At 37.0% G+C, this 13,931-nt stretch overlaps 1 protein-coding gene across 1 annotated transcript in view; it reads left to right on the top strand.

Moving 5' to 3' along the window:
* The window catches only part of SEL1L (SEL1L adaptor subunit of SYVN1 ubiquitin ligase), a 54,841-nt gene that overhangs the window by 21,287 nt on the left and 19,623 nt on the right, over nt 1-13,931 (top strand). Inside the window, exons 4-11 of the mRNA XM_059373582.1 lie at nt 1,716-1,883; nt 3,301-3,406; nt 4,333-4,495; nt 6,874-6,927; nt 7,023-7,082; nt 8,621-8,702; nt 9,063-9,217; nt 12,364-12,420. Coding sequence (XP_059229565.1) covers nt 1,716-1,883; nt 3,301-3,406; nt 4,333-4,495; nt 6,874-6,927; nt 7,023-7,082; nt 8,621-8,702; nt 9,063-9,217; nt 12,364-12,420 — 845 coding nt within the window. The remainder of the gene's footprint in view (nt 1-1,715; nt 1,884-3,300; nt 3,407-4,332; nt 4,496-6,873; nt 6,928-7,022; nt 7,083-8,620; nt 8,703-9,062; nt 9,218-12,363; nt 12,421-13,931) is intronic.

Here is a 13,931-nt window from a genome sequence, read left to right on the forward strand (position 1 = left end):
TTGCTCAAAGTGTACAACTAGTGAGTGGTAGGATTTGAGTCAGGCATTCTGACTCCAGAATCTGTACTCCTAATTACATTCTCCATGTTAAAGCAATCCGTGGAAGTTGACTTGTACTCACTTAACCGTGTATGGTTCTGGGGTCAACCCTGTCCCTCTGCTCTTCTTTTTTACTTCTCACTGGTATTCTTATGTGTACTCTTAGCTTCCAGTCTGTCTATGAACTGGAGAACTTCCTCTTTGACTATAGCTGAAAAGATGTCTACGACATCTTGTTTTTGGTTTTGTTTGTTATAGCCACTTTGAATATAGCAGGATTAAAGCTTAACTTGTTTCTGCCCTGAGCCTTTCATCCCTACCCAGTAACATACACCTCCTTTAGTGTTCTAGTGAAGACAGCCATCCCCTCACTTCCTGAAGTCTAATACCTGGGAGCCTTCCATGACTCCTCCCCTCACATCTGCACATCTAGTCAATCAGGAAGCGGGGCCACATCTGCTTCTTAGCATCACTTGAGTACATCCACTCCTTTCATTCCATTATCTTCTTCAGGCTCCCATGACCTCTCAGCCTAATGTCACAACTTGTAAACTGGTTGTCTTAATCCAGTGTTGCTTTTCTCCATTCCGTTGTCCACTCTCTTAATAAAAATGTGTAAGTATGAGCATGTCACTTCTGTTTAAAGCTCTTTAAGTGAGTTTCCATTGTTCTCAGGATAAAGGCCAAACTCCTTAATCAGATTTATCAGGACCTTAGTCTAGCTTCTTTGTGCTGCTCTAGCTTTAACCTCTTCTCTTGTCTACTTGGGCACTCACACTACATGTTGTCACATACTGAACTTTGTATTTTTTCTAAAGTGCCATGCTGTCTTTCATTTAATTCTTAGTGCACATGGGCCCTTCTGTCTACAGTACTTCTACCCCACCCTAAAGCAATTCATCCACCCTCTACTCCTGCACAGCTGTGAAGTTCAGTGGTAAACCTCAGTACCTGACAGGGGAGGTTTTCCTTTCCATAACATCAGTCACACTTAGCATTTAATGTCTCTCTTCCTTGCTAGGCAGTAAGTTGTGGAGAGCAGAGACCTCTGTTCCACCTTGTTTTCAGCACCTGACATAATTCCCAGCAACTAGAAGATAGACCAAAGAGCTTATGAACAATAGAGATATGGTCTCTACTTTTAACAAGCTCAGGGTCTAGTGGGAGCAAGAGTATGGTAAAGAAAGAACCTCAGGTTATATCATACATGCTCTGATTAAAGTGCTGTGGGATCACAGAGGCGTGAATGATGAACTTGACCTAAGGGAGCATTTTCCCTGTATAGCTTCATACTATTAAGCTGACTTAGAAAGAAAAGAGGGGAATTGTGCTGAGCGGTGAAATTGATCTGGTTGTATTTGCCTTATTTTTTGCTTGCTAGTTAGCCAGGAATTTTACAGTAGTCTTATAACATTCTGAGGCTATCAGATCTCAAGATCTTCAGAAATTCTAAGTTAGATACAGAGCTGCCATGTACACTAAGCCAGCCATGTTCACTAAGTTGACCCACCCTTAAGTCATGTTAAAGAAAATTTGATGCTGACCTTTTCATGTTCCCCATTTCAAATCATGTTATTTTGTCTTCAAATTCTAATCCTTGGAATTGACAGTATTAAATGCATGGATACCAGAATGCTATTTATATTTAGAGGTTTTTTTTTTTTTTATCTTTTCAGCTCTGACTGCCATTGAAGGCACAGCCCATGGGGAGCCCTGCCACTTCCCTTTTCTGTTCCTGGATAAGGAATATGACGAATGTACATCAGATGGGAGAGAAGATGGCAGATTGTGGTGTGCTACAACCTATGACTACAAGGCAGATGAAAAGTGGGGCTTTTGTGAAAGTAAGTATTGCTCAGTAGGAGGCATGTCCACATTGTTTTATGTCTCAGACAACATTTTTAAGGCCTTTTTTCTAGTCTTCCTTTCCCCACCTTGGTCAAAAGTGGTCAGTGTCAGTGACACAGGTAAGTCTTAAAGAATGGACTTAAGAGCAGGAAGCATGCCGTATACTCACTTCTGGGCTCTCAGTTGGGCAGCTTATCACACTTGTGTTTTATTTAGAGATGATCTTCCGTTGCTGTGCACAGCTTGTTCTGTAAACCCTCAAGAAGGCTGCTAAATTAATTACTATAAAACGTTTTTTGGCAGTAAAGAAAAACAGCACATTATGCTGAGGTTAATTAATAGTGCTTAGAAGAAAAATAGATAATACCTTTTTTAAATACTTTGAGTGAAATGTGCTGTGCTGAGGTAGTATTTGATAGATACAGTATATTTAACTGCCCTAAATGTTACTGTCAGTATTGTCTCTAAAGGCAAGCTGTGTTTTCAGGAGGAACTTTCTGTTAAGGAACAAAGAAAACCTTGAACGTAGCTCTTTTGATACCAGATGATATTTTCAAAATGATGGCTCTGATAGAATACTTAGGTATTCCTTAGAGAAAACATCAAATATAGTCCATCTTTGGATGTGGGCCAGTATGATTAGGTACTCCTGTTTAATACATCAAGTTTTGTTTTTATATTACAAAAAGAAGTTGCTTCTATTTCTGTAAATACTCCTAATGAAATATTCAAATGTCTCTTGATAAGTTTTAGATTTCTGTTAAAATGCTTTCTTAAAGAACAAAATAATTTTGGGGAAATCTAATGCTATAATTTTCAGTGTTGCATCAGTACATAGGAAAAAGCAGAACTTGACTATTAAATCAGAATCTGTATTTAATAAAAATCCATTTTTTTTTTAACTAATTCTTTGTTAGGTAATTAGTCACATATTTTCTCCCTGTAAAGATACAGCCTTTCAGGTGAGGCTAAAGTGTCCTTTGACTATAGCAGTATTTTTTCTAACTATTGTTTTCTTGTCCTTCAATTTTAGCTCACCTTGATTATAATCATAAGCCTCTACTAGAGTTTTAGTTGACTTTTATGAAAAGTTTTAGAATTATTAGTAGGAAAGCACTTTCCAAAACCAAGTTGATATAACTTTCTCTACAAGGAAGTGATTTTATTGAATGTTGGAGGTTTTTTTGGTTTGGTTTGGTTTGGTTTGGTTTGGTTTGGTTTTTTGTTTTTAAGTCTTAACTTTAGTCAGATAAAGGCCGCACATCAAAGCATATGTCCTTACAATCAGATTGGGAAAGAGTGAAAGATCACTGTAGTGGTAACTGCCTAGAAGAAAGAATATATACTGATGTTTAGTAAATAATTGGTTTAAAAGTAAAATCAGTTTAAAAGCATCTGATATTTTGTTTTTAGCTGAAGAAGAGGCTGCTAAACGGCGGCAAATGCAGGAAGCGGAAATGATGTACCAGACAGGAATGAAAATCCTCAACGGAAGCAACAAGAAAAGCCAGAAAAGAGAGTAGGTAGCATTGCCCGGTCTTTTCTTTCCCTGATATAGTCCGTTACTGAGCTAGAAAGCGCTAAGTGCTTGTTTTTTAACTGCACTGCTGAAGACAGAGGATTACTTAGGCTGTATTTTAAGAAAACCTGATACGACCTATAGACATCAAGGGTATTACTTATATCACATTTCAGCGCTTTGGGCTAAAAAGATTATAAATGTGCATCACAAAAATGAACAATAAGCAAAATGGAAAGAATTAAAATTATAACAGTTTCCAAGAGCCAAGAATATGTATATTGTTTAGAATTCAAAATGACATAAAACAAAAGGAATTCTTGTCTGGTGTTTTTTTTTTATTTTTGCTTTGTAATTATCTTGCAGACAAACACTAGAATTTAGGAATTTGGAAAGAACATAAAGTTAAGTTGGAAAGAACATAAAGTTAACATTTTATGTCTCTTAATTTCAGCTGACTTTTGTTATAGTCTGCAAAGATTTTAAAAGAAAATTACAATGATTATTTATTGGGTACTACAGTATTATAATTCTTTCTCATTCTTAGACTATTCTAAAATATTGAAATAGCAGAACTGGTACCTTATGTAAAAGACAAAAGTAGCCCAGAATGTTTTCTGTATATATAAGTAACATAGCTTAGTGCAAATCAAATTATCAGAGGGATTCTATAGAATAAGGAAATTATTTATTCTGTATCTGCATAGATTTTGTAAAGCAAAAAACAACAAAAATTTTTTAAAGTTCTTTTTTTAATTTAAGTAATCTCTACACCCAAAGTGGGGTTCAGACTCACAACCCCAAGATCAAAAGTTATATGCTCGTCTAGCTGAACCAGCAAGTGCCCCCAGATTCTGTAAAAATTGTAATGGCAGTTCCAAAATATTGCTAATTTGTTTGTCTTTTTTAATTGCTTATGTTTAAAGAGCATATCGATATCTTCAAAAGGCAGCAGGCATGAATCATACCAAGGCCTTGGAGAGAGTGTCATATGCTCTTTTGTTCGGTGATTACCTGACACAGAATATCCAGACAGCTAAAGAGATGTTTGAAAAACTGACTGAAGAAGGCTCTCCTAAGGGACAAACTGTAAGTGTACTTTCACTGCAGAATCTCTTGGCACATAGCATTTGTTAATTTTCACAGCAGTTTATTCTTTATGCTCTGCCCTCACTGAACAAGTAAGGCTGGAAGGTAAAATACCTTTAGATACTAATCCTGTGGCGGATCATTTTACCAGTTCTTGGACAGACAATCTTCTTGTCCAAGAACACTTGTGGTCACCTGAGGGATTTTGCAGCTGCATCTTACCACAATTACATTTGTAGTTTTCCAAATTAAATCTGTACAGAATGAAACATAAAAGTAATTATTTTTTTATCTGAAATCACTACCCATTACCTTTTTTCCAAAGCTCAGATGCTCCAGCTTTTGGTAATCTTCATGTTTTTTTAAAAGATATATTTTACTACAGAAGCAGTCAAAAAAAAAACAAAAAACAAAAATAAGAAAACATCATATCTGTACCACCCAGACCTGAACATTGGTAACATGTTAATGCATGCATACCCTTCTTGACCTTTCTCTTTGTGTATTTATACATGTGAACTTACTACGAGATGTCACTGTCTACTGTTCCCTTCCTTGCTCTTTCAGTAAGTAGCCCTCACCGTTCCCGTCCAGTAAATATAACACCCAGAGAGTCTTCATAGGGCAGTGAACCAAAACATTTCCTTTATCCCTGTTTTTGTCCTAAGCAGTATCCAGTCCAGGACGACATCTTCTGCTCGATTGTTAATGAATGTTAGCAGAGTCCCTGCCTCTCTTTCTTGTCTGTATTCAAGATAGGGCCAGTTGTTCTGCAGATTGGCCTTCTTCAGTTTGTCTGTTTGTTTCTTCCTTTCGGCCTTTATTTTCGTCTTCATCATCTCTATTTCCCATAGAGCTAAAGGCTGATGAACTCAAACCAAGTATTTTTGGCCAAGCCTACCTCATAGAGGGATGTTCTGTATCCCATGTCACATCACACCATTTGGTAAAAAATCTCTGCTTGATTTCTCATGGGTAATAGTAAGATTGACACCTGGATTTAGGAAGCCACCACATTGATTTTAAGTGCTCTCAGTAATTCAGGCTTACTGGAGGTGTGGGATTTGCGTAAATGTAAAGTTTCTAGTCACGGTTAGCAGGAGTCTATTTTCAGACTATTTAAATAATAACAGAAATTGTGACCATTGTTTTCTTTAGGTCTGAATACCTACCCACTCTGCAACTCTCACACGGTTTTGGTTTAATTTATGAACAGGTTACATCTTCATTACTCCCCATTTGTTTTCAAAGATTTTTTTCCCTTCTTTGTATAAGTCAGTTTATCTAAATTCACACATACATTCTTTATTCTACAGACATTTGGTTCTGAAGAATGATTATAATTCTGAAGCTTCTTTCCCCTCTAATAATAGCACCCCATAATGCCACAATGCTTTATATTGCATACTGCAAAGCACTCTTCCATGGTAATTAATTTTAGATGATGTAACAGACACAGCCCCAAAATCACAGTGGCCCAACACTACAAAGAGGTATTCCTTGTTCACGTTAGGGCCAGGGTCAATGTGGTTCCCTTGCTTTTGTCACTCTCTTCCCAATACTGACTCAGTCAAGGGCCGCTTCTGCCATAATAGCTGCACCATCTGAAACATGGGCAGGCCTCCTGAAGGGAGAAGGGAGGGCTGGAGGATTTTCTGGAAAGTTTTTAATGGCCAGACCTAAAACTGTCTTGAATTTCTCTTTGCTGCATCCTAGCCACATGGCCTTACCCAAGTGCAAGGGCAATGGGGGCTGGGAAATGGAAGAGCTCATGGATTTGACGAACACTGGCACATGACACACCTGCCTTTCTGACTTTAGCTTTTACTTTCATGGTCCTCAGTGGGCAAAGGTAGAACCTTATCAATGCATTGTTTGGTTGGTTGGAGTTTTTTTGTTTGGGTTTTTGTAATGAAAAATTGTGTGTGCTTCAGCATTGTAAAGTGACAAGTTTCTCTGTTACCCCTTCAACATGACCCCAGCCACCCCTTTTTATTGCTAGGATGTTTATTGTGGTAGCCTCTTACTGTTTTCATTGTGTATTCTCCTTTGATAGGTAGTGTGTCAGTGTGATGATACAGCTGTTGATCAAGATAAAGTAAAAGCCATGTTTGTGTTTACCTTTGGTTTTGAAGTATTTTTTTAAGCTGTCTTTAATCTTCAAGCTAAACTTAGTCATTTGTTTAGCTGTATTTCATTGTGTAATTTGTAAAACCTTGAATATATTTCTGAGGCTCTTTAATTAACCATAGTTGTACATACTTGGACTGTTCAAGTCTTTCAGGCTCTAAAGATTCTTGCTGCTTTTCATCATTCATAAGACTATGTGTATAAACTATTACTAGGGAAGAATTCTTACTTTAATCATTTTATTTCAGGCTCTTGGCTTTCTCTATGCCTCCGGACTTGGTGTTAATTCAAGTCAGGCAAAGGTAATGTTATTAAAGCTTTATTGTATACTACCATTTGAATTGGGTCAGTGTGTGTGTGTTGGTGTTCAGTTAAGGATATTTTTTTTCTTTCCCAGGCCCTTGTATATTATACTTTTGGAGCTCTTGGGGGCAACCTAATAGCGCACATGGTTTTGGTAAGTAAGACTTTAGTAACATTGAGGAGCAGAATTTTTGGTTCATGAGGGGCCACAGCTTTTCTAGCTTTCATGAATGAGATGTACTTATATTCATCAAGATCAAATATTCAGTTGAACATTCTTCAAATTCTTGTTAATGGGTACAATACTTGCATCTACACATGGATGAAAATTGGCACAGTCCACAATTTTTCTTTGAAATTATGACTTTGGCTATTGCCCTTGTGATAAATGTCTCTCTTATTTTCGTAAATTGGAAAGATTTGTCAAAATCCTTTCTTCAGTTGAATTATCAGAGATTTTACATTTGAATTTATTTTACAATGAAAATTGATTTATATTTTATATTTAAATTTACACAAGTAAGAAGATCATTATAGGAATCAGCTAGAAAAGCTCTTAACTCACACTGGTGTTGGAAAGAAAGGTAGAAGGAGATACTTCTGAGCAAGGAAGTAACTAAAGTAATTCTTGAGGGATAAATAGCAGTGAATGAATAGAAGTGGAAGGGCATTTAGACAACAGGAGCAATACATGCAGAGGGACAGTGATGAGGAAATGTGATGCTTGCACGAAAATACAGGCTGTTTAGTGTGGCTGGAAGGTAGAACGTCAGGAAATTCATCAAGGAGCTTGGATGTCATCTGTGACAGATGTAAACTGCTGAAGTAATTTAAGCCAGTGAGAAATAAGGATGTTGCTCCCAACTTTCTGAAACATTCTCACTAATTTTGAAGGTTTTTTTTTTTTCCCCATTGGCTTTTATCATTGGTGGAAACATTTATTCCTCAAACAGTAATTGAAAAGTTCCTTTTAGATGAATTTTCCAGAAATTTGAAGTATATTTTTATATGGCAAAAGTATGTTAAATATTTCTGACCTATATCTTTTTTTTTATTATTTACCAATCTTCTTAAACAGTGGCTACAGAATAAGAACATTAAATATTATACACATTATTATACAATAGTGCCCAAAGGATTGTTAAAGTTTGTAAAGTTATTTGAGTCTGTGCTGAATGATTCAAGAGAGCTCTACTTTTTTTTTTTTCCCCTGTTTTTTATAATTAGCTATCCTCCTCAAGCTGAAACCATTTTTTGCTCATGTTACTGTGCCTGCTCCTAGTAGTCTCTCATCTTCCCTATTTTACTGATTTGTTGCTTCTTTGCTGGTTTGGTAGATCAACCCATTTTCGTTAAAATCAGGTTTACAATAAGATTAGAATGTGTTCTAAGCAAGAACCTAAGTAATTTTCTCTTACACGTGAGATACACACACTTCATCCATAAAGTTCACAGCATCTGTTCTGATTTCTGTGGGAACTTCATTACTTCCTAGTTCTCAACTATATTCTGGTTTTTGGAGTTGCTGAATAAATTACCTCAGAACCTAAAAGAGGATAAATGAGGTGGTAATGTGCTGGGATCAAGGGACTGCGGAAGTATGTTCTGAGCGCGGGTGGCTTTATTCATTCCATCAAGAATGCCAGTGGAGCGTGTGAGCCTGCAGTCTTCTCACTAGAGCTTATCTCACAGGGTTATCGGTACTGGGCTGGCATCGGAGTCCTCCAGAGCTGTGAATCGGCACTGACTCACTATCGTCTTGTTGCCAATCACGGTATCTATTTTTTTTTTGCCTTTCACCTTATCAAAAGAAACAAAAAACAGAATGGAATTAACTTCAAATACATCTGCTTTTGTTGTACTACTTGAAATAATCACGATCGACTCTCTTACGTGGAATGATCTTTACACTAGTTGATGAAGATCTCCTTTCCGTGTGTGCGCACGCGCACGCATGCTCTGGGTACCACTTATTTAATATTATTTAATATTTTGTGGAAAAGACTTGCTATTTTGTATAATCTATAGATTACTGTTAGCATAGTGTCTGTCAGTGTTGCGCAGCTGAAATTCTACTCTGTGGAACAATCCTTCTGACCTTCCTCCATGTTATTACTTCATCCCCCTGTTTCAGTTGCTAGTGATATCTCGCTGACAGGAGGCTCAGTAGTACAGAGAATACGGCTGCCTGACGAGGTGGAAAATCCAGGAATGAATAGTGGAATGCTGGAAGAAGATTTGATTCAATACTATCAGTTCCTAGCAGAAAAAGGGGATGTACAAGCACAGGTATGTGTTTAAACATCTCATGGCGTATGTCACTGTATTATATATTACAGTCTTGGGGCAAACACTTGCATGCATAAAAACATTTCCATTGCTCTGAGCCATTATTAACTACATGTTAGAATCACCTGACAAGTACCATTTTTGAAAGTACCAAGAGTCTCAGACTGTCAAGACGTCCCCACTTAGATTCATCTAGGATGTAGCCTAGGCATTGATAGTTCATAGAAGCTGTCCAGGAAGTTGCACCATGGTTGAAAGCTGCCGCTTGAACAGAACAGTGTCTTACTGATGATGAAGGCTCTTATTGGAGTCACCAAGGGTGAAAACTGCCACTCTCTAAAAGTTTCTGGAACTTTTGGAATTTCAGATGCCCTTCAGAGCCATTTACTCTTCATGTTTCTTTTGTTCATTAATTTTCTCAAGATCAAGGACAGAAGTCGTCTTTTTCAATGTAAATTGAATGTTATATCCGTCAAAGGACCATGTATAATTTGTTATTTCATGGGCTGATAATCCTGATATAAAAAGGAGGACTGCCTTTTTTTCTGTGTAGTTTAGAAGTCTTTTCTGGTTTAGATATATAGAGAGATGATACTTTCTGAGAACAATTGATTTTAAAACTTAGCAGAAGGGAATCCTATGTTAAAAAAAATTGTAGTGAAAAATAAAAATTTTAGTTCATGGAAATTATAATATAATATAATATATAATTATAAATTATATAATTATAATATAATCTTGTCTAACTAAACATCTTTCTTTTATATCAGAAGCCAGTTAAAATTCAAAACCATCTAAATGCCCCAAAATAGGGAATTATTTAGCTCAACTATGACACTTCCATGTAGTGGAATTTTATGCAACCATTAAAAATTATGTAGAATACTACTTAACTGTGGAAAGCTGACTTCAGTGTATTCAGTGGAAAACTCAAGCTAAAAAACTCCATGTGTGGTATAGTATATAATTCTGTTCTTTTTACTACTGGAACTACAGCTTGAATACAAAAAAGTACATAAATCTGAGGCATACAGCCCCCTGCTTGATCACAAGTGAGCCTCCTATGAAGCACAGCTAGCATCCCAGCAGTCCCTTCTGACCTGACCTCTAACACTGTGGACCATTTTGGCTTGGTTTTGAATTTTATGTTTAAAAAAATTGAATTTTATGTTTAAAAAAAAATCATACAGCATTTTTTGGTATCAGCTTCTTTTGCTCAGCATTATGTTTATGAAATTAACCCATGTGTTTTCATGTAGCTGAAATTATTAATTTACATTGCTCCATGGTATTTCATTATATAAAAATCCCACAACTTTTTTACCCATTTTACTCTTCCCAGATTTGGGTGATTGCAAATAATGCCCTGTTCATATTCTCTTGCATGTCTTGTGCATCAGTACTGTCTTAAACTCCTATAACTTGATAGATCTTGATACGTGGTTGAATACATTTTCTTGCTATTATAGTTTTCATTACATTCAGCTCAATTTTCATTGTTATTTCTTCTGATCCATGTGCAATTTTAGAAGTGAATTGCTTAGTTTTCATATAAAGGGAAGATTTATTACTTAAACCTTTCTGTTGATTTCTAGCTTAATACACTGTGGTCAGAATACACTGTACGGGGGCGCCTGGGTGACACAGTCAGTTAAGCATCTGACTCCTAGTTTTGGCTCAGGTTGTGAGATGGAGTGCCATGTCAGGCTGCACACCCATTGCGGAGTCTGCTTAAGATTCTCCCTCCCGAGAGTGCCTGGGTGGCTCAGTCAGTTAAGCGTCTGCCTTTGGCTCAGCACATGATCCCTGGGTCCTGGGACCGAGCCCCACATCAGGCTCGCTGCTCAGTGGGGAGCCTACATCTAAATTAAAAACAAAAAAAGAAGAAGAAGAAGAATATGCCATGTATGATTTTATTTGTTTTGGATTTGCTGAGACTTGCTTTATGGTCCATTGTTTGGGCAAATATTGTTTACTAAAGAGAATGTAAATTTTATAGTCTTTGGTTGTATCATTCTTTCTGTGTCAGTTGAGTTATGTTTCTTAATCCTGTTGTTCAGATCTTGTGAATCCTTACTAAATTTGCCTCCTTTTTCTATCCAGCAATGAGACAGCATTGTCTAAATTGCCCACTTTGGTGTGAATTTGTCTCTGTCTTCTATTTCTGTCAATTTTGATTTATGCATTTTAGGCCATGTGGAGTGCATATAGACTTAATACTGTTATCTTTTTGTTAAACTAGCTTGTATATCATGAAATGTCCTCTTTTATCTCCAGAAATGTTTTTTGCTTTAAATTGTACTTTGTCTGATACTAGCTAGCTATGCCACTTTCTTTTGGTTAATATTCATATGGAGGATCTTTTCTATCTTTTGTACTCAACCTCTTATGTTTAAGGTACGTCTCTTAGAAGCATATTGGACTATTAGTTTTTAATCCATTCTGACAGTCTTTTAATTAAAAGTAATGAATAATATATTTTTGTTTACATTTTCTGTGTTGCTTGCTTTCTTTCATTTTGCTTTTCCATGCTGCTTCATATCTCTTTCCTTACATTCTCTTGGTTTCATTGTTTTTGCTATTATACCTCCTCCCCTCTCCTAAGGTGATAGTTGGACTTTGTTTTACTATTTTATCAAAGTCTAATATAAATGAACACTTTTGCCATTTCTTGGACTTTAGACAACTCTGTATGGTTTTAATTTTATATATTTTTGAATCGTGCAAGATATTCTTACATACAGTGCATATAATTTAGATACATTCATAAGTTTAACTTTCCATTGCTCTTTATTTCTTACTGTATCTTCAGGCTTCCCGGGATAATTTGCCTTCCTCCTACAAAACATCCTTTAGTATTTCCTTCAGAGTGGGTTCACTGGTGACAAATTTAGTTTTAGTTTGCCTGAAGTCGCCTTCATTTCATCTTTATTTCAGAAAGATACCTTGTAATTAAAAGCAGGCATTTTCAGTTTTTAAAAAATGTAGGTTAAAATAGAGTAATATCTTCAGGAATTAAGACTAAGTCTTCACTTTTTTGAATTCTAAAAAGAAACCTTTTTATGACCAAATGTTTTCTTATTGGTCTAATTTAATGACACACCAGTTGCTTCCATTTACTTTTGCTCATTTTTGTTAATTTTCAGGTTGGTCTGGGGCAACTGCATCTGCATGGAGGGCGTGGAGTAGAACAAAATCATCAGGTAACTTTCTTGTTCCCAGGGCTTTGTACTTCACGGTGTAGAAGGAAACAATGCTCTAGATATATTTCCTATCAATGACAGTATCAAGTTTGTTACTTAGACAGTCATCACAAATGATCTTTCAAGATCCAACTAACCCTTGAAAAAACTGAAGACTAAAAATGTGACTATTGGGGCACCTGGGTGGCTCAGTGGGTTAAGCCTCTGTCTTAGACTTAGATCATGATCTCAGGGTCCTGGGATCAAGCTCCGCATCAGGCTCTCTGCTCAACAAGGAGCTGCTTCTCCCTCTCTCTTCCTGCCGCTCTGCCTACTTTGATCTCTCTCTCTCTCTGTCAAATAAATAAAATCTTAAAATTAAAAAATAAATTGATTGATTAATAAATAAGAAAAATGTGATTATATCCACCTCATAATGGTGGGAAGGGTTTTTTAAATTCTGAAGTCTAGTTCTCAATATTGCCAACAATACATACACAGTAACTTGGTTTCCTATAGGTATGTGGTAGAAGTTTGTCTTAAAATTTCTATTAGAAAATATTTCAAGGGTGGGATGCCTGTGTGGCTCAGTTGGTTAAGCGGCTGGCTTCAGCTCAGGTCATGATCCCAGTGTCCTGGAATCAAGTCCCACATCGGGCTCCTTGCTCGGCAGGGAGCCTGCTTCTCCCTTTGCCTCTGCCAGTGCTCGCACTCTCTCTCTCTCTCTGACAAATAAATAAAATCTTTTAAAAAATAAATAAATAAAAAAGAAAATATTTCAGGGGTGCCTGGGTGGCTCAGTCAGTTAAGCATCTGACTTCAGCTCAGGTCATGATCCCAAGGTCCTGGGATTGAGTACTGCCTTGGGCTGCATGCTCCGCAGGGAGCCTGCTTCTTCCTCTGCTTATCTCTCTCTCTCTCTCTGTCTCTTATGAATAAATAAATAAAATCGTTAAAAAAGAAAATATTTCATAGAACTGAGGAAAATCATTGTTGAGTTTGTGAGAAATTAGGAGTATACAACTATAGCAATCAGATCTGTATCCAGCTTTTGTGCACTTTATGCCCTAAATCTTGCTCATCTCTTCACTTGTATCCATCGGTACACCTTGTGTGAGTCATCTCCTGCTTGCATTTCAAAAGCAGTAGCCTGTGTTTGTAAACCACACACCTTGTGGTTCCCTTGCTTTAAATTCTTGAGTGGTCCTGGGTGCCTGGGTGGCTCAGTCGCTAAGCGTCTGCCTTTGGCTCAGGCCAGGGTCCTGGGATCGAGTCCCACATCAGGCTTCCAGCTCCACGGGAAACCTGTTTCTCCCTCTCCCAGTCCCCCTGCTTGTGTTCCCTCTCTCGCTGCGTCTCTGTCATTCATAAATCAATCTTTCTATAAATCTTTTAAAAAAATAAAATAAACTCTTGAATGGTCCATAATTGCCAGTCGCTTGAAAACCAAAACCTTTATTTAACATGATTTCCAGGATTTGTACCAGTCTGCTTAGCTCACCAGTTCCTTGCTTTCTGAGTCACAAGCACAT

Source organism: Mustela nigripes, chromosome 13 (assembly GCF_022355385.1).
Source record: "Mustela nigripes isolate SB6536 chromosome 13, MUSNIG.SB6536, whole genome shotgun sequence".
In the NCBI taxonomy this organism is placed as follows: Eukaryota; Metazoa; Chordata; class Mammalia; order Carnivora; family Mustelidae; genus Mustela; species Mustela nigripes.